Genomic DNA, 15125 nt, shown 5'->3' with positions numbered 1-15125 from the left:
GCAGAGGAGGAAGACATAATTTTCCTCCAGATTATGTGCAGAGGAGGAGTAGTTTATAAAATTTCTAAAATTCATTGTCGTAACGTATACATAGGTTATGTGCATTTCAAATTTTCGACCAACGCTTACAGAATTAAAAAAAAAGTAGTAATAATGAGCATACTCAATAAATCAGAGCATTGTGTAATTAAGTAAAATAAATGAAAATAAAGTAATCATTAAATGAAAGCTAACTGTCAATATTTTCTGTCCCTTGGTACCTTCCTGCTTCCTCCATCCTCCTCCCATATATACAACACTTGAGCTCCTCCCTTCCTCTTCACACTCCCTCTTCGTCTTCCATTTCTTCGTCTCTCGCCTGCCTTATTACTCAGCGCTTTTTAGCTGATAATCTCGCCGGCATTTCTCTTCTCTCTTTGGTGAAGTTATGAAGAATTTTGCGTCCGTGGCTGCTCTGCTACTGCTTCTCTGTTTTCCAGTAGCTTTCTCCGGTCATGATTACGGCCAAGCTCTGTCTAAGAGTCTCCTCTTCTTCGAAGCTCAGAGATCTGGTGTCCTCCCTCGTAACCAAAGAGTCACTTGGCGCTCTCACTCCGGTCTCACCGACGGCAAATCCAGCGGCGTATGTCTCATCTCTATCTTGATTAAACAGTGTTTCCGACATTGTTCCTGTTTCATTCGTTTTTGAACTAAAATCTTGTTTTTTTTTTCTTTAGGTGAATCTGGTCGGAGGCTACTACGACGCCGGAGATAATGTGAAATTTGGACTTCCGATGGCTTTCACGGTGACGATGATGGCGTGGAGCGTCATTGAATACGGCAACCAGTTAGCGGCCAACGGCGAGCTAGGCCACTCCATTGATGCCATTAAATGGGGTACTGATTACTTCATCAAAGCCCATCCTGAGCCCAACGTCCTTTACGGCGAGGTATTTTTTTTAATGGTTACGCTTTTATTTATTTTAAAAGATTTTCCAAATTTTAAATTTTATTTTTCTCAATACATTATGGATGTTTGTAGGTTGGAGACGGCAACACCGACCACTACTGTTGGCAGAGACCGGAAGAAATGACGACGGACAGGAAAGCTTACCGGATAGATCCGAGTAATCCCGGGTCGGATCTAGCGGGAGAAACAGCAGCTGCTATGGCCGCAGCTTCAATAGTTTTCCGCCGATCTAACCCTGCTTACTCTAGGCTTCTACTCACTCACGCTTATCAGGTAATGCAACTTTTTATCTTCTTCGGCGCATTTTAACCTTTCTCAAGGATGAGCACTTTAGCATATAGAGTAATGAACGGGCAGTTACATTGGGAAGTTCCTGACACATTATTTACTGCTCAAGAGATACTAGAGTAGAAAGTCACTTACAAGTCATGTTCAGCGCACGTTAGGTGTCATTTAGTAAAGAAAATGACCTGAGAAATTAATTTTGTTGTCATTGTAATAGCAATAAATTCATAAGTGCTTTAAAAAAGAAATATTCTCTAATATTTTGCTATAATTATATCAGTTACCAATCACCAGGAGTTTAGCAAATTCTAAACTCAAAAAAGAGTTTAGAATTTAATTTAAACAAACTAGCTTACTACAACTAAACTAAAAAAACACTACATGCGGAAAGGTACGGTGATCCCGTAAGTGGACCCCGTATGGATCTCTTTTAGAAGGTTGGAAACGACGCCGTTCCCCGTCCATCACGGGTTTTTCATTGTTGTGTGACTGACTGACTACAAATCTTTCCATTCTCTAATCAATCTCAGCCGTTTATCTAAAGTTTATATTTTCTCCTTTTTTTTGTCTTCTAAAAAGAACAAAAATAGTTCGCACGTGTCTTGGGGTTGTCGGTGCCCCATGCTGTGTAACAACCTTTCACACTTAAAACATTTACTCTCCAACGAACCTGCCGCTCCAACTGAAACTTCTAAACTAGCCCTGTTTTATCTGTTTTATTACGGATTTTTGCCATCCTAACTCAATTTTATTTAATTTTCAGCTGTTTGATTTCGCGGACAAATACAGAGGAAAATACGACAGCAGCATCACCGTCGCTCGCAAATACTACGGATCCGTCAGTGGTTACAATGTAAGATTCCACTAGACATTTATGGCCTTTGCTGTTTTGTTTTAATCTCTGGTTATTAACCCTTAATTTCATGATCAGGACGAGTTACTTTGGGCAGCAGCGTGGCTATACCAAGCATCTAACAACCAGTTCTACTTGGACTATTTGGGTCGTAACGGTGACTCCATGGGTGGTACCGGTTGGTCCATGACCGAGTTTGGTTGGGACGTCAAGTACGCTGGTGTTCAAACCCTTGTCGCCAAGGTTACTACTACAAACCTTATTTTGTTAACCGGTTTGACAAATCTTGGTTTGATTCTAAACCGGTTTATTTCATCATTTGTGGTGGGACAGTTTTTGATGCAAGGGAAAGGAGGACGTCACACGGCTGTGTTTCAGAAGTTTCAACAGAAAGCTGATTTCTTTATGTGTTCCTTGTTGGGTAAAGGCTCCCGAAACATTCAGAAGACTCCCGGTGGTTTGATTTTCCGACAGCGTTGGAACAACATGCAGTTTGTCACCAGCGCTTCCTTCTTGACCACCGTTTACTCTGATTACCTTACTTCCTCTCGAAGCAACTTGAGATGCTCTGCTGGCAACGTCGCTCCTTCGCAGCTTCTTTCATTCGCTAAATCACAGGTTGATTATATTCTTGGAGATAACCCGAGAGCTACTAGCTACATGGTTGGTTACGGTAACAACTTCCCTCAGAGAGTTCACCACCGTGGCTCCTCCATCGTCTCTTACAAGGTTGACCGCTCTTTTGTCACCTGCCGTGGTGGTTACGCAACCTGGTTCAGCCGTAAAGGAAGTGATCCCAACCTCCTCACTGGTGCTATCGTCGGCGGTCCTGATGCTTACGACAATTTCGCTGACAGGAGAGATAACTATGAGCAGACTGAGCCTGCTACTTACAACAATGCACCACTCCTTGGTGTTCTTGCTCGTCTCAGCAGTGGTCATTCCGGTTACAGCCAGCTTCTTCCAGGTTTGTGTCTGAGATTCAACACATTCCAATTCCAATGTACCTTGGGAAGAGGTTTGGAAACTCAAAGTTGTTTGCTTTGTTTTTTTTTGTTATCTCTTTGCAGCGGTTCCTGCTCCTGTTGTTGTCCGAAGACCAATGCCTATTCGTAAACCGAGAGTGACTTCCCCGGTCCGAGGTATGCTCTTGTGTGCTTTTGTATATCTGTTGAAAAGAGAGTTGACTGTGTTTGATTTACTTGTGCAGCTTCTGGTCCAGTGGCTATAGTTCAGAAGATGACAGGTTCATGGGTCTCAAAGGGAAGGACTTACTACAGATACTCAACAACTGTGATCAACAAATCACCAAGAGCTCTGAAAAGTCTTAACCTTTCAATCAAGAATCTCTACGGACCAATCTGGGGACTCTCTAGATCAGGAAACTCATTCGGTTTACCTTCCTGGATGCACTCATTGCAATCCGGAAAGTCCCTAGAGTTCGTCTACATTCACTCTACAACTCCCGCCAATGTCGCGGTTTCAAGCTACACGTTGGCTTGACCAGACAACAAACTTCGAAAGGAATCACAGTGTGTATAGGGTCGTGAGAAGAAAGTGTTGGTTTTTCCCTATGGTTCATCAAGAAAGTTAAAAGGTTTGGTCTTTTTATTTTTATTTTGCTTTTTTTTTTCGGGTGAATATAGAAAGGGTTGAAGAAAGGAGGAAGAAAGGTGTGAAGAGACAGTCAAAGACTCTTCGGAAAATTTAGAAGAAGAGTGAAAGTGCTCATCCTCTTTCTACTTCAAGTTCAATGCTTTTTTAAATTTATATATATATATAGTGAGAGAGAGGAAGATAGAAAAAAAAAAGATAGTGTCTTGTGAGAATTTGCAGGGATTGTTTTTTTCATTCCTTGTAGCTCAAAACATGTGCATGCCTTTGTCCTTTTGTGTGTGTTTATCTTTCTTGGTGGTCAGTTGTAAAACTCAACAACAGTCCTTAATGGAATGTGATATGGTTATTAACTTGTGTTAAGTACTTGTCGTCCATAGACAAACTGAAGTTTAGCCATATTAATTAATGATAAAGCCAAAAATAAAACCTTCCCCAGATTGTTTATTTTTCTACACAATGTGATGAATCTTGGTAGATTTTACATTTTAGTTTATACAGATAATTTTATTACAATATAAAACCCCGAAGCTTCATCATGCTTAAAGATAATTGTAAAATTTTCATAATGTAGCCTGAATGTGTTGTTGTTGATGTAAACAAAATAAAATTGAATGAGACTATTAATTGACCTGATAGTAATTGAGATGCCGAGGCCTTTGCTTCTTATAAGAAGATGTGACAAGCCATTTACAAGAAAGAAAAAAAGAAGGTGTGATGAGATCTCTTTCCATGTCGAATGATACTGCGTCCAAGTGAACACCTCTTATCAGCTCAAATCCCTCCAGCTACAAATAAAAATGAAAAACCCCATTGTGTAGTAAAAAAAATTGCCGTAAGACTCCAATATATTTTGCTTTTTTTTTTTAATAAAAAAATTATATAATAGAAATAAATATATGTTCCAATGTATTTTTTTAAGATAGCAATCTCCAATATATAGTAAAATATAGAGAACTGTTATTTTTATTTTTATAAATGCAATACATGTTTCTAACACTTGCAATACATGTTTCTCACACCCTATTTATGAGTCAATTTGAAAAATTCGAAATAGTTAAGTTTATGGTCAAATATCATGGTTAATATCTTGTTTCCTATTTTTGTTTCACTTGCATATAATACTTTCCAAAAATTGAAATTTAGAAAGGAACAATCATGAATTTTTATGATTGAATTATAGCAAAAATATATTCATTTCACTGAAATAAAACGAGCCTAAACCTCATATCTTGTGACTGTATATATGATACTAAGCTAAAAACTTAGGCATCACAACGAACAATATGTGTTAAATTTCTTAGTTAAATAGCTTGGTCGTTAGTTTAATTATATTTGTTTAACCCAGATAGTCCAGTTCATCTAAAAGTCCGTGTTGATTGCTTTTCATTGATCTGTATATCAAACGTTACATTATTGTAACATGTATTATTTGTTACTATGACTTTTTATTTTTTAAATATTTACTAATTTTTAACTTTTTTTAATCTATTCACTCCATGCAAGGCATATATCACCGCCTAGTATATAGTAAAATATAGAAAATGCTATTTTTTTTTCTATTAATGCAAGAATATGTACATTGGTTACATGTTTCTAACACTTTATTTTTACTTCACATCATGATCTCTCTTACACATCATCTTTTTTTCACATCATAATTTAACACCCACTCAATTTTTATTCTCAAGAATGATTTGGTTTAAAAAAAAATTACAACACCGTACCCCACTAATTTTATTTATATTTTTATATTATTTTATGTCTTTTTTGTGATTATAAAAATTATAATTTCAAATTAAATCAAATAATTAAGAACCAAATAAATTTATAACATAATTTATCTTTTTCGTTTTTATTTTATATATTAATATTTTTTAAAAAAAAATAGCAGGAGCTAATAGCAAAAATATAGTAAAAAAGATGAGTTTGTTTCTGTGTCCAAATGAAATTAAACAAATCTCTATTTATAAAGTATGAAAATAATGAATGTTGATATAAAACTTTTATATATAATTATAATTATATTAAATAATTGATATTAAATAATGGAGATGGAAAAAATTAAAAAATAAGAGTATCCAATCAGTTTTTTACATTTGTTTCCATCCACCTATTAACGTTGCAATTAAAATTTGAGAGACAAACTTAATATTTTGCTCTAATCAACATTTGCCACGTCATACAAGAAAATATATTTTATCAACGCTGTTGATAAGTTTCAACACTAAATTTGCCACATCATGTATTTTACTTTTACAATAAACTATTGTAAATTTATCAACAATTGTTAATATTTATCAAGAGTTGATAAATCTTCTATTGTAAGTAGTCTAAAAAAATATAGCAATCTATATTTTAAAAGAATAAATAAAGTAGGGCTGGAACCGTTTTAAGCCCTAAATATTATTATAAATGTAAATATAGTGGTGATCTGAAGATACTATGAGAAAAAAACAACAAGAACTAAGAAGACTCATGAACAAATTATAACTTTTTTTTGTCTTTGGCTACTCTACTTAATTCTTCAAGGATAACTCAAAATTATTTCAATTTGTATTCTCTCTATTTCATTACTATTAAAATTTAGATTTTATATAAAAACAAAAAAACACGATTAATTTTATTTATTTATTTATGACATTTTCTGAACGGAATCGTAAGTTTCCAACGTGTTTTTAAATACGATATTTTGGAAGCGAGATTCTGCAAGCTTCCACAAAGTTTCGATTCTAATTTCGGTTCCGAATCGGGAAGCAGACGTCCGATGAAGTTTCCTTGCTTTTTAACGAATATCTCATTGATTTTTTCTATGTTGTTTTTTTCAGTTCAGGAAACATAATATATAAGAAAAAGAAAACTCTAAAATTCTTATATAAGTATATCAATTATGTTTGATTGACTTATGGAGATATAAAAATATACAAAATATTTTACTATAACATAAAAATGTATATGTGTTCATTAGCAGGAACGAGTAACAAGCGAAAAACACCAAATACTTATTTTTATTTAATATTTGATAGTTGTTTTATATTTGCAAATAATTTAAATATATTACTTAATTAGTACCAGTCAAAGTAAATACCCGACTATATGGATCAGCTACATACCAAATAGGGAATTCGAGACAAGTTACAAGTAATCATGCCCACTCCTACAAGTAGGCTACTACTATCACTAAATCTTGGACAATAGTATATGCTACTTTCATTTCACATGAAAATAGAGGATTCAGTTTAGGCCTATAAATTACATTATAGCCCATTTTTGTTAATTTATTTCTCTCGAGTTTACTATGCAGTTTACACGTATGACATCAGGCTATTTATTTATTAGATCATGGCCTGAAAGTCATACCTAAAATCTTGAACTTGTCTCCCTACATCTCATTAATTTTCGGTGTGGTCTATGAGATATATACAATAGTATATTTGTTATCTAGTGAAAGCTTGAAAGAACATCCAAATATTAAATTTACTAGAAACAATATATCAGGGAGATGGGCATCATAAATTTCAACTTGTACATAGTAAAACACTTAAAATTCAATTTTATTTTCTTTTAATGTTCAGTGATTCTGCATGTAAATTTCGGAGGATATATTAGTGTTCACATTTGGTCCAAGCATGTGATCGGATTTTCACATTGGCGAAAAAGTCATAAAAAAAGTCTTTGGGTTTGAATTATATTCATTCTTGCTCTTTAAACACTTTTGGGTTAAAATTAAAACAAAAGAATTAAACCTATATTACAAGCTGCGTCTCAAAAGTCTTTGCATAGTGTCCGTGACACTGTCGGGCAACAGGTTCCGAACGGTTGATATTGACGTTAACCTAACGGTTGTCTTTTTGTGACGGTTGTCTTTGTTTGTGTGAATTATTCAATAAAAAATTGTCTAAAGTTTCATATTTATTTGTCATTCTATGACCCAGTTGATTGATCAACATGTCGATACGTTAAATGCAGTGTTTATTTGGATTTTTATATCTAACATTAATAGACTTATAATTGAAAGAAACAAATATGTTGTATCCTTACGATATAAATAACTGAGTTTTTAAAATGTACGTGTTCTTGATTATATATTTTAAGTTTTGAATTCTTTAATATGTCATTGCCGCTAAGAGTAATAATGAGAGTTGTTGGGAAAATTTTAAAGGCTTTTTAAAGACAAATCAGTAAGAAGATTTGATGGTATTAAATTATTTGACCCCCTATATATAACAGGTGTTTTCACACTCAAGGCAATCACTTATTGTCAAAGAAAAAGAGAAATAAGTCCGTTTGTTTATGACCTTGAGATTTGTCTCTTTTTTTTTTATTTGGTAATAATGGGGAACTGCATGGAGAGGTGGATGCAAGGAGAAGGAGAAGAAGGAGAGATAGAGGCAAGAGCAAAGGCAAAAGAGTCATTCAAACTTGATGGTGATGATGATGACCAAGATGGAGGTCAAGGTGGAACGAAGGTGAAGATAGTGCTTACAAGACATGAATTGGATATGTTTTTGCTTCAGATGAATAGGAATCATGAAGGAAACTTGATGATGACAAAGGATGTTATGGTAGAGCTAGAGAAGAGGATCATAAAACCAACATCATCTTTATCATCATCACCATCATCGATGGCGTGGGAACCGTCTTTAGAGAGCATCATCGAGTGCCCCGAAGTTCAAGAGATGGATAGATGAGGATGCTATGATGATCTAAATTGCATTGTGTTAAATCACGGTGATCGGAAATTATATAATTAACATTTTTGCATCACTCTATGTCTTTTAGATAGATATTTTTTGTTAGACTAGACTCGAGGTCGATATCGTACCATATATAATAAGATCTTTAATCTATCAAGAAATATAAAATTAATGTGGTTACTTTCAGACTTTCAGTACTACGTTAGAAACGTTACGTTTGGATAATTAAATAACATTGGGGGTGTAGCTCATATGGTAGAGCGCTCGCTTCGCATGCGAGAGGCACGGGGTTCGATTCCCCGCACCTCCAACTTTTTAATCGGTTAATTAATTTTTGATTTAACAAAAGCTCAACCGTCGACCGTCGGATTCTTCTTTATTGCCTTTATCGAAAAATCAACGGCGTAGAATCAAACAAAGAAACAGATAGAGATTACAAAATAAAAAAAATCATATGAGACCGTTGGTCTCTGTCCTTCCCTCTTTCTCAGCCTCTCGTTCCTCATCTAACTGTAGAAGAGCACCGCCGATGCTCCTCCGCCGGTGACTTTCTCTTCCCTTTAATTCCCGATTAAAACAATGAGCAGTCAGTTAGTTTCTTCCGTATTCTCCGGAATACATCGCATACCTAACCGTCACGAGACTCATTCTCTCCTTCGCTCAATTCTCTTCATCCACGGGAACAAACCGGCCTGTATTGATCGTCGACGGCCGATTCTGCATTCATCCTATGGATATCTGAACCTGACCAGATACAGAGTCGGCGCCGCGGCTGATGTTTCGAAAACGCCTTCGTCGTCTCTTCTCGACGACGAGCTTGTGAGCAGTGTATCCGCCGTTAGGGATGCGGACGAAGCGCTCGAGGTGATTAGCGATCGGTTCGGAACGAATCGCGGCGGAATAGTTGAAATCGAAGATTGCCGCTCGATAATCTCGGCTGCTGTGAGTCGCGGTAATGTCGAGCTTGCGTTGTCTATTTTCTACGCCATGCGAGCAAGTTTCGATTTAGGTAAGGAGTTTCTGTGATTGATTGAGTAAGAAAGTTTAGGAGTGTGATAGTATGTGTTTGGCAGGTGGGAGTGAAGTTGATCGATGGAGATGGTCAAGGCCTGATGTAGAGGTCTACACGATGTTGGTCAATGGACTTGCTGCTTCCTTGAGGGTTTCTGATTCTCTAAAGATCATTAGAGATATTTGCCGCGTTGGAATCTCCCCTGCTGAGGAGGTAACGTACTCTAGTTTCTGCAATAGTTATGATTCCATTAGGTAGGGGTTAATGGATTATGTTTTTAAGCATGATATAATCGAATATACATTGGTATTGATATAGGTTCCCTTTGGTAAAGTTGTGAGATGTCCAAGCTGTTTGATTGCCATTGCTGTTGCACAACCCCAGCATGGAGTTCAGGTGATCATTGATCTCTATCTGATCAATTCCTCAGTGTTTAACCTATCTTTTTAAGAATAATAATAATAATACGCGTTTTTCTCTGATTATGTTTCTAGATTGTCTCCTGTGCTAAATGCCGATACCAATACGAGCTTTTCTCTGGTGACATTACCAGCATAGAATCAGAAGAGCTCGGGTTAGTTCTCTTTCAATACGTTTTCTGTTTTCTGTTACATAGCTCTAGGGCTTGTTTTGGTTATAGAGAGCGGGTTGTGACTTGTGACCGGAAAAAAGATTGAAATGTGTGTGGTGTTGATGCTGAGATATTCACTTTTTCTAAGGAGCTCAATCTGCCGAACGCAGCAAAGACATTCCTCTGTGGGAAAAGGGGCTCAGACTCATCCAGATAAGGAAGAACAAAATCACATCTTCTGTGCACTCTATCGTGGTAAAATCCCCATCAGTTTGTATTTCAAAAGAATAAAAAAAATTGGTAATACAGCAGATAATGTAACCGTTGCATTGGATTTTCAGGTACAAACTCCTTCAGGTACAGCACGAACGCACAGGTTTGCCACTGAGACAGCCGAACTCCCTGCGCAAGAAGGAGAAAGAGTGACAATTGCATCTGCTGCTCCATCAGATGTTTACAGACAAGTGGGACCTTTCAAGTTTACCCCCAAATCTCCAAACCTTTACCCTGGAGAACCCATGAGCCTCACAAACCACAAGGACGGGCGAGAATCGCTTTTGCTAAGACCTCCCAGTAAAGAAGGAGATAAATCCTTGCAGCCTGCGTTTCTTATTCCTCTTCTTGCTGTTTTGGCTACCGGAGATGCTGCTTCTGGGATGATTGATCCCAGTTTGCCTCAGTTACTCTCAGTTGCTGCTGTTACGTCACTGGCAGTAGGAGCAACCGTTAATTCTTTTGTCCTTCCTCAGCTAAATCAGGTATTTGTTCGCTAATTGCATGGCTTGCGTTAAGAGAACATGTGTGTTGGCGACTTGGGAATGAATTTTCATGCTCCATTTCACGGTTTCAGCTCCCTGAAAGGACAGTGGATGTGGTCGGTATCAAGCAGCAACTTTTATCTCAATATGATGTGCTTCAGCGTCGCATTGGAGATCTAAAAGAAGCAACTGAGAAAGAGGTATTTAGTTCATGAGACAGACTTGTCAACCTTTTGAAACCCACACAGTATGTAACTAAAAATATATATATATATAACGAAACTTGTGCGTGTCCATTTTAGGTGTGGATGTTGGCTCGAATGTGCCAGCTAGAAAACAAAATATTAGCAGTGGGAGAGCCAGCGTACCGGTAAGGCCCATCTCAGATCATTCTAAGCTCATCATCTGAGAATTGTGAAACTAAGAAACATACGTAGCATAACATGTGTTATCATACTGGAATTTAGAACTCGAAGAGCAAGAGTAAAGAAGGTACGAGAAAGTCTGGAAAACTCCATAAAGGGAAGGATTGAGCTGATCGATAGCTATGCTAGAGTAAGTAAACGAAGCAGTAGTCTTTAAAATGTATGTTCATGTTCTGGTTGATTAAAAGAATTGTTATCATTTTCGATCATCTTCAGATATCATCAATGATTGAGATTGAGGTGGAAATGGACAGTGATGTTCTTGCAGCGGAGGCGGTGAACAATACTGTGAGTTACATCTTTCAGTTAACTGTGAATATGGTGATTGTGATAGAATCTGGAGGCTTAAGTAAAGGCTCCATTATTTTGCACAGGAAAACATTGCTCAACAGATAGAGCAGATCATGGAACTCGAAAACCTTGAAGAGGTAGATACATAGTTCCAAAGTCACTTTACATCGGAATCAACTTATATAAGTTAACTGCTCCAGTTTCATTCGGGACAAAACAGAGAATACTTGACTTGGTTGTTTAATGTGTTAACTTTGGTGTATATATGTTTTAAAATGCAGAAATGGAAATTACAGGCGGAGGCAAACGATGAAGCAGAAAGACTTCTCAGCTCTTAACCTTAAAACCTCTATGTATCAATAAGCAAAACGGGTGAGTAAATCATTATAATCATCATGATCATCTTCATATGATAATCATCAATCATCACAACATACCTCATCCTCATGGAAAGTAATCATCTTTCGGCGGCATATGTATGACAATATGACACCAATAATGTCGTAGATTCGTCAATGATATGTAAATGTGGACGAATGTTGTGGCAATGTACACTTTCAATTACAAAATGTTAATAATTGGAATATTTTCACCATAAAAAATGTTTAATATTTAATGTTTGAGCATCACATGGATGATACAGGTCAAAACTTCTGGAGCATCGCTAAAAGTTAAAAAGTTTCTTGTGTCGGTCGCTACAAGTTAATTTCTCTTTGCTAATTATAGATGTGTTATGTAATAAATATACTGTATAGTTTAATAATCACCGAATTATTTTTTTTCCCTTGTGCTCTTTTTTTTATGTTTATGTTTATGCAAAGCTTTCTGGGTAACTAATTAGTTGCCAAGCACGCAAAGCGCGACTTTCTCAAGAAATTGTGACATTTCATTAAAATATGTTTCCTATTAAAAGGGAAAAGGAAAAAGCCACGTGGCATCTCTTCTCTCAAGTCGTCTTTTTATACAGAAACAAAAGAGTTTTGTAGAGAAGCTTCTCTTTTGATTCTCTCTATTCTCTCTCTCTCTTTCTTCATCGCCTCTCGGAGCTCGATGGTGAAGAACATTCTGGTTACCGGCGGTGCTGGTTACATCGGAAGTCACGCGGTGCTTCAGCTTCTTCTCCGGGGATACACCGCTGTCGTAATCGACAACCTGGACAATTCATCTCTGGTTTCGATCCAACGCGTCAAGGAGCTCGCGGGAGATCGTGGAGATAATCTCACATTCCACCAGGTTTGTCCATTTCTCCCTCTTGATGATTGAATTTGGGTGTGATCATGACCGAGAGAGTTTCTTCGTATCTCGATTTGCTTAGATTCCGGTTTGAATTGACTGATTGAAAATGTGGTAACGGTAATCTGAGAAATTTTGGCATCTGCAGGTGGACCTTTGCGATAAACCCGCGCTTGAGAGACTTTTCTCCCAATCCAAGTGAGTTCTTGTACCATTTCCACGCAATCAAATCTTCAAATCTTATGGATCCTTAAGTTTGATCGGAAAAGTTGAGAAAGAAAGACTTTCATTGCCAGATCACAGATCTGATCTACATCGAATGATGATTCATGGCTCATTGTGCGTGTAATGTAGGTTTGATGCAGTGATGCATTTTGCTGGATTGAAAGCAGTCGGGGAGAGCGTAGCCAAACCGCTTCTCTATTATAACAACAACTTGATTGGCACTATTACTCTCTTGGAAGTCATGGCCGCACACGGTTGTAAAAAAGTATGCCCCTTTTTTTGTGTGTGTTACTTGTGTATCAGCTTGTATTTTCATCGTCGGCTACTGTGTATGGCTGGCCAAAGGAGGTTCCTTGTACTGAAGAGTCCCCTCTCTCCGGAATGAGTCCTTACGCTAGAACTAAGGTACTTTTCTTATGAATTGATTTTATTTTGTTGGTGTTTAATATCTGAAATGTTTTTTTTTTCATTTTTCTCTCAGCTCTTCATTGAGGACATTTGCCGTGATGTACAACGTGGTGATCCTGAATGGAGAATCATTATGCTCAGATACTTTAACCCTGTCGGTGCTCACCCTAGCGGTCGCATTGGAGAGGATCCTTGTGGCACTCCTAATAACCTCATGCCTTATGTCCAGCAAGTCGTTGTTGGCAGGCTTCCTAACCTCAAGATTTATGGAACCGACTATACCACTAAAGATGGCACCGGTGTAAGGCTTTTACACCCTTTTACAATTAACATTTCTTTTAAATCCCTGCATCACTCTTATTATATATTAGGCCTTATGGCTCTCTCACATGGATCATGTAATTTTGAATTTTTTATCCACTGATTGAGAATCCAAGACATATTGGTAGTGTAGTGGTGGCACTAGATGACTTGGGTCGTCACTAGACTATTAATTCATCATTGTCTTTGCTTCAGTACGTAATATGAGAATTGACGGTACACTTCACTTTGACTAATATCTTTGTGATGTAATAATCTTTGTTTCCAACTTCAGGTACGAGACTATATTCATGTTGTTGATCTAGCAGATGGCCATATATCTGCGCTTCAAAAGCTAGAAGATTCTGAAATAGGTATAGTTTTTTCAAAGTAGCTCAATGTCTCGACCACCAATACATATCTCTGCTATATATATATATAAGTTCAGCTGTTTGACTTGGCTATTCTGCTAGGTTGCGAGGTATACAACCTAGGAACCGGAAAAGGAACAACGGTGTTGGAGATGGTTGATGCATTTGAAAAAGCTTCGGGAATGGTAACATCACTTGTCTCTTCTCTCTCTATGTCTACACACACACACAAAAATTTAGAGTGATTTAATCTATTACATCGCTTGGACTTGATAGCTGAAATCCTGTGGTACAGAAAATCCCAGTGGTGAAGGTTGGAAGAAGACCAGGTGATGCAGAGACGGTGTACGCATCAACCGAAAAAGCTGAACGTGAACTAAACTGGAAGTAAGTAAAAGACCTGAGAATATGTTTTTAATTTTCTTTTTGGAAAAAACCTCTTGTTACGGGAAGAAACTAAAAATGTTTGTTTGGACAGGCCAAAGTATGGAATAGACGAAATGTGTAGGGACCAATGGAACTGGGCAAGCAATAATCCTCTCGGTTACGGTTCTTAAGAGACAACTTAACTGAAAATGCTAAATCCAACACACACTCCATTCTTTTTCTTGGGTATTTATGTTACACACCGCTCGGATCCATATTCAATGCTCAGGTTTATTAAGCTTTTATAGGCAAAAACACAGTGAGTAAGCTGCTTACTTGTCTATTCATATATGCTTTGCTTTCTCCTCTTGTAATTTTTATATATTTACATTCGCACGCTTAGGCTTAACTTAAGTGGATTCTTTTTTTTTTTTTGGATTTGTATCATCTTCCTTAGGAAATTATTTGTTTTCGTGTTATTTATGGGATTATTATTTGTATTAAACAGGAATTGGATTAAGTATTTTTATTCAATTATGGGTTTCGTTTGTTTTGTATTATGTATACAGAATCTCTTGACTTTTGTCATTTTCTTCCTTCATACAATAAATTGTATAAAGAGGACAGTGACCAAATGAGGCCCACAAATTGTCTGTTTATTTTGAATGAATTGTGGAAACTCTATTAAAATGAAGAAAATTTATGAAAACAGTACAAAAAGATATATTGAAAAAATTACACAAATCTCAAGGATAGTGGGAGCTCTA

General features: G+C 36.8%; 4 protein-coding genes and 1 non-coding gene across 5 annotated transcripts; all 5 read left to right on the top strand.

Moving 5' to 3' along the window:
- The first annotated feature begins 278 nt into the window (after positions 1-278).
- LOC103838161 (endoglucanase 6) lies at positions 279-4054 on the top strand. Its single transcript, XM_009114584.3, has 8 exons — positions 279-622; positions 717-929; positions 1022-1222; positions 1998-2087; positions 2166-2330; positions 2421-3054; positions 3158-3229; positions 3298-4054. The coding sequence occupies exons 1-8, from the start codon at positions 428-430 to the stop codon at positions 3588-3590; spliced, it is 1863 nt and encodes a 620-aa protein (XP_009112832.2). The 5' UTR covers positions 279-427; the 3' UTR covers positions 3591-4054.
- A 249-nt stretch (positions 4055-4303) lies between these two features.
- LOC103838163 lies at positions 4304-8578 on the top strand. The gene has a single exon (XM_033279499.1). The coding sequence runs from the start codon at positions 8036-8038 to the stop codon at positions 8390-8392; it is 357 nt and encodes a 118-aa protein (XP_033135390.1). The 5' UTR covers positions 4304-8035; the 3' UTR covers positions 8393-8578.
- Positions 8579-8635: 57 nt separating this feature from the next.
- Positions 8636-8708, top strand: TRNAA-CGC. Its single transcript has one exon. It is a non-coding gene; the product is annotated as a tRNA-Ala (tRNA).
- A 119-nt stretch (positions 8709-8827) lies between these two features.
- On the top strand, positions 8828-12275 carry LOC103838164. The gene is made up of 13 exons (XM_009114587.3): positions 8828-9407; positions 9472-9623; positions 9729-9806; positions 9905-9984; positions 10152-10236; positions 10323-10739; positions 10832-10939; positions 11042-11109; positions 11207-11294; positions 11381-11452; positions 11539-11592; positions 11737-11827; positions 12099-12275. Exons 1-12 carry the CDS (start codon positions 8978-8980, stop codon positions 11791-11793), a joined length of 1689 nt encoding a protein of 562 aa, XP_009112835.1. The 5' UTR covers positions 8828-8977; the 3' UTR covers positions 11794-11827; positions 12099-12275.
- A 172-nt stretch (positions 12276-12447) lies between these two features.
- On the top strand, positions 12448-14895 carry LOC103838165 (UDP-glucose 4-epimerase 4). Its single transcript, XM_009114588.3, has 9 exons — positions 12448-12688; positions 12837-12886; positions 13043-13178; positions 13217-13318; positions 13395-13622; positions 13917-13995; positions 14095-14177; positions 14288-14379; positions 14471-14895. The coding sequence occupies exons 1-9, from the start codon at positions 12506-12508 to the stop codon at positions 14547-14549; spliced, it is 1032 nt and encodes a 343-aa protein (XP_009112836.1). The 5' UTR covers positions 12448-12505; the 3' UTR covers positions 14550-14895.
- Positions 14896-15125: the final 230 nt, after the last annotated feature.

Source organism: Brassica rapa, chromosome A09, assembly GCF_000309985.2.
Source record: "Brassica rapa cultivar Chiifu-401-42 chromosome A09, CAAS_Brap_v3.01, whole genome shotgun sequence".
NCBI lineage: Eukaryota > Viridiplantae > Streptophyta > Magnoliopsida > Brassicales > Brassicaceae > Brassica > Brassica rapa.
Note: the sequence above shows the minus strand (reverse complement) of the source record. Positions and strands in the feature narration are given on the sequence as shown.

Coding starts and splice junctions, on each gene's coding strand:
- LOC103838163 (XM_033279499.1), top strand. CDS start 8,036: ATGGGGAACTGCATGGAGAGGTGGATGCAAGGAGAAGGAGAAGAAGGA.
- LOC103838165 (XM_009114588.3), top strand. CDS start 12,506: ATGGTGAAGAACATTCTGGTTACCGGCGGTGCTGGTTACATCGGAAGT. Junction 13,319..13,394: donor GTCCTTACGCTAGAACTAAG/GTACTTTTCTTA, acceptor TTTTTCTCTCAG/CTCTTCATTGAGGACATTTG. Junction 14,178..14,287: donor TTGAAAAAGCTTCGGGAATG/GTAACATCACTT, acceptor CCTGTGGTACAG/AAAATCCCAGTGGTGAAGGT.
- LOC103838161 (XM_009114584.3), top strand. CDS start 428: ATGAAGAATTTTGCGTCCGTGGCTGCTCTGCTACTGCTTCTCTGTTTT. Junction 2,088..2,165: donor GATCCGTCAGTGGTTACAAT/GTAAGATTCCAC, acceptor TTTCATGATCAG/GACGAGTTACTTTGGGCAGC. Junction 3,055..3,157: donor TTACAGCCAGCTTCTTCCAG/GTTTGTGTCTGA, acceptor ATCTCTTTGCAG/CGGTTCCTGCTCCTGTTGTT.
- LOC103838164 (XM_009114587.3), top strand. CDS start 8,978: ATGAGCAGTCAGTTAGTTTCTTCCGTATTCTCCGGAATACATCGCATA. Junction 9,624..9,728: donor GAATCTCCCCTGCTGAGGAG/GTAACGTACTCT, acceptor GTATTGATATAG/GTTCCCTTTGGTAAAGTTGT. Junction 10,740..10,831: donor TCCTTCCTCAGCTAAATCAG/GTATTTGTTCGC, acceptor TCACGGTTTCAG/CTCCCTGAAAGGACAGTGGA.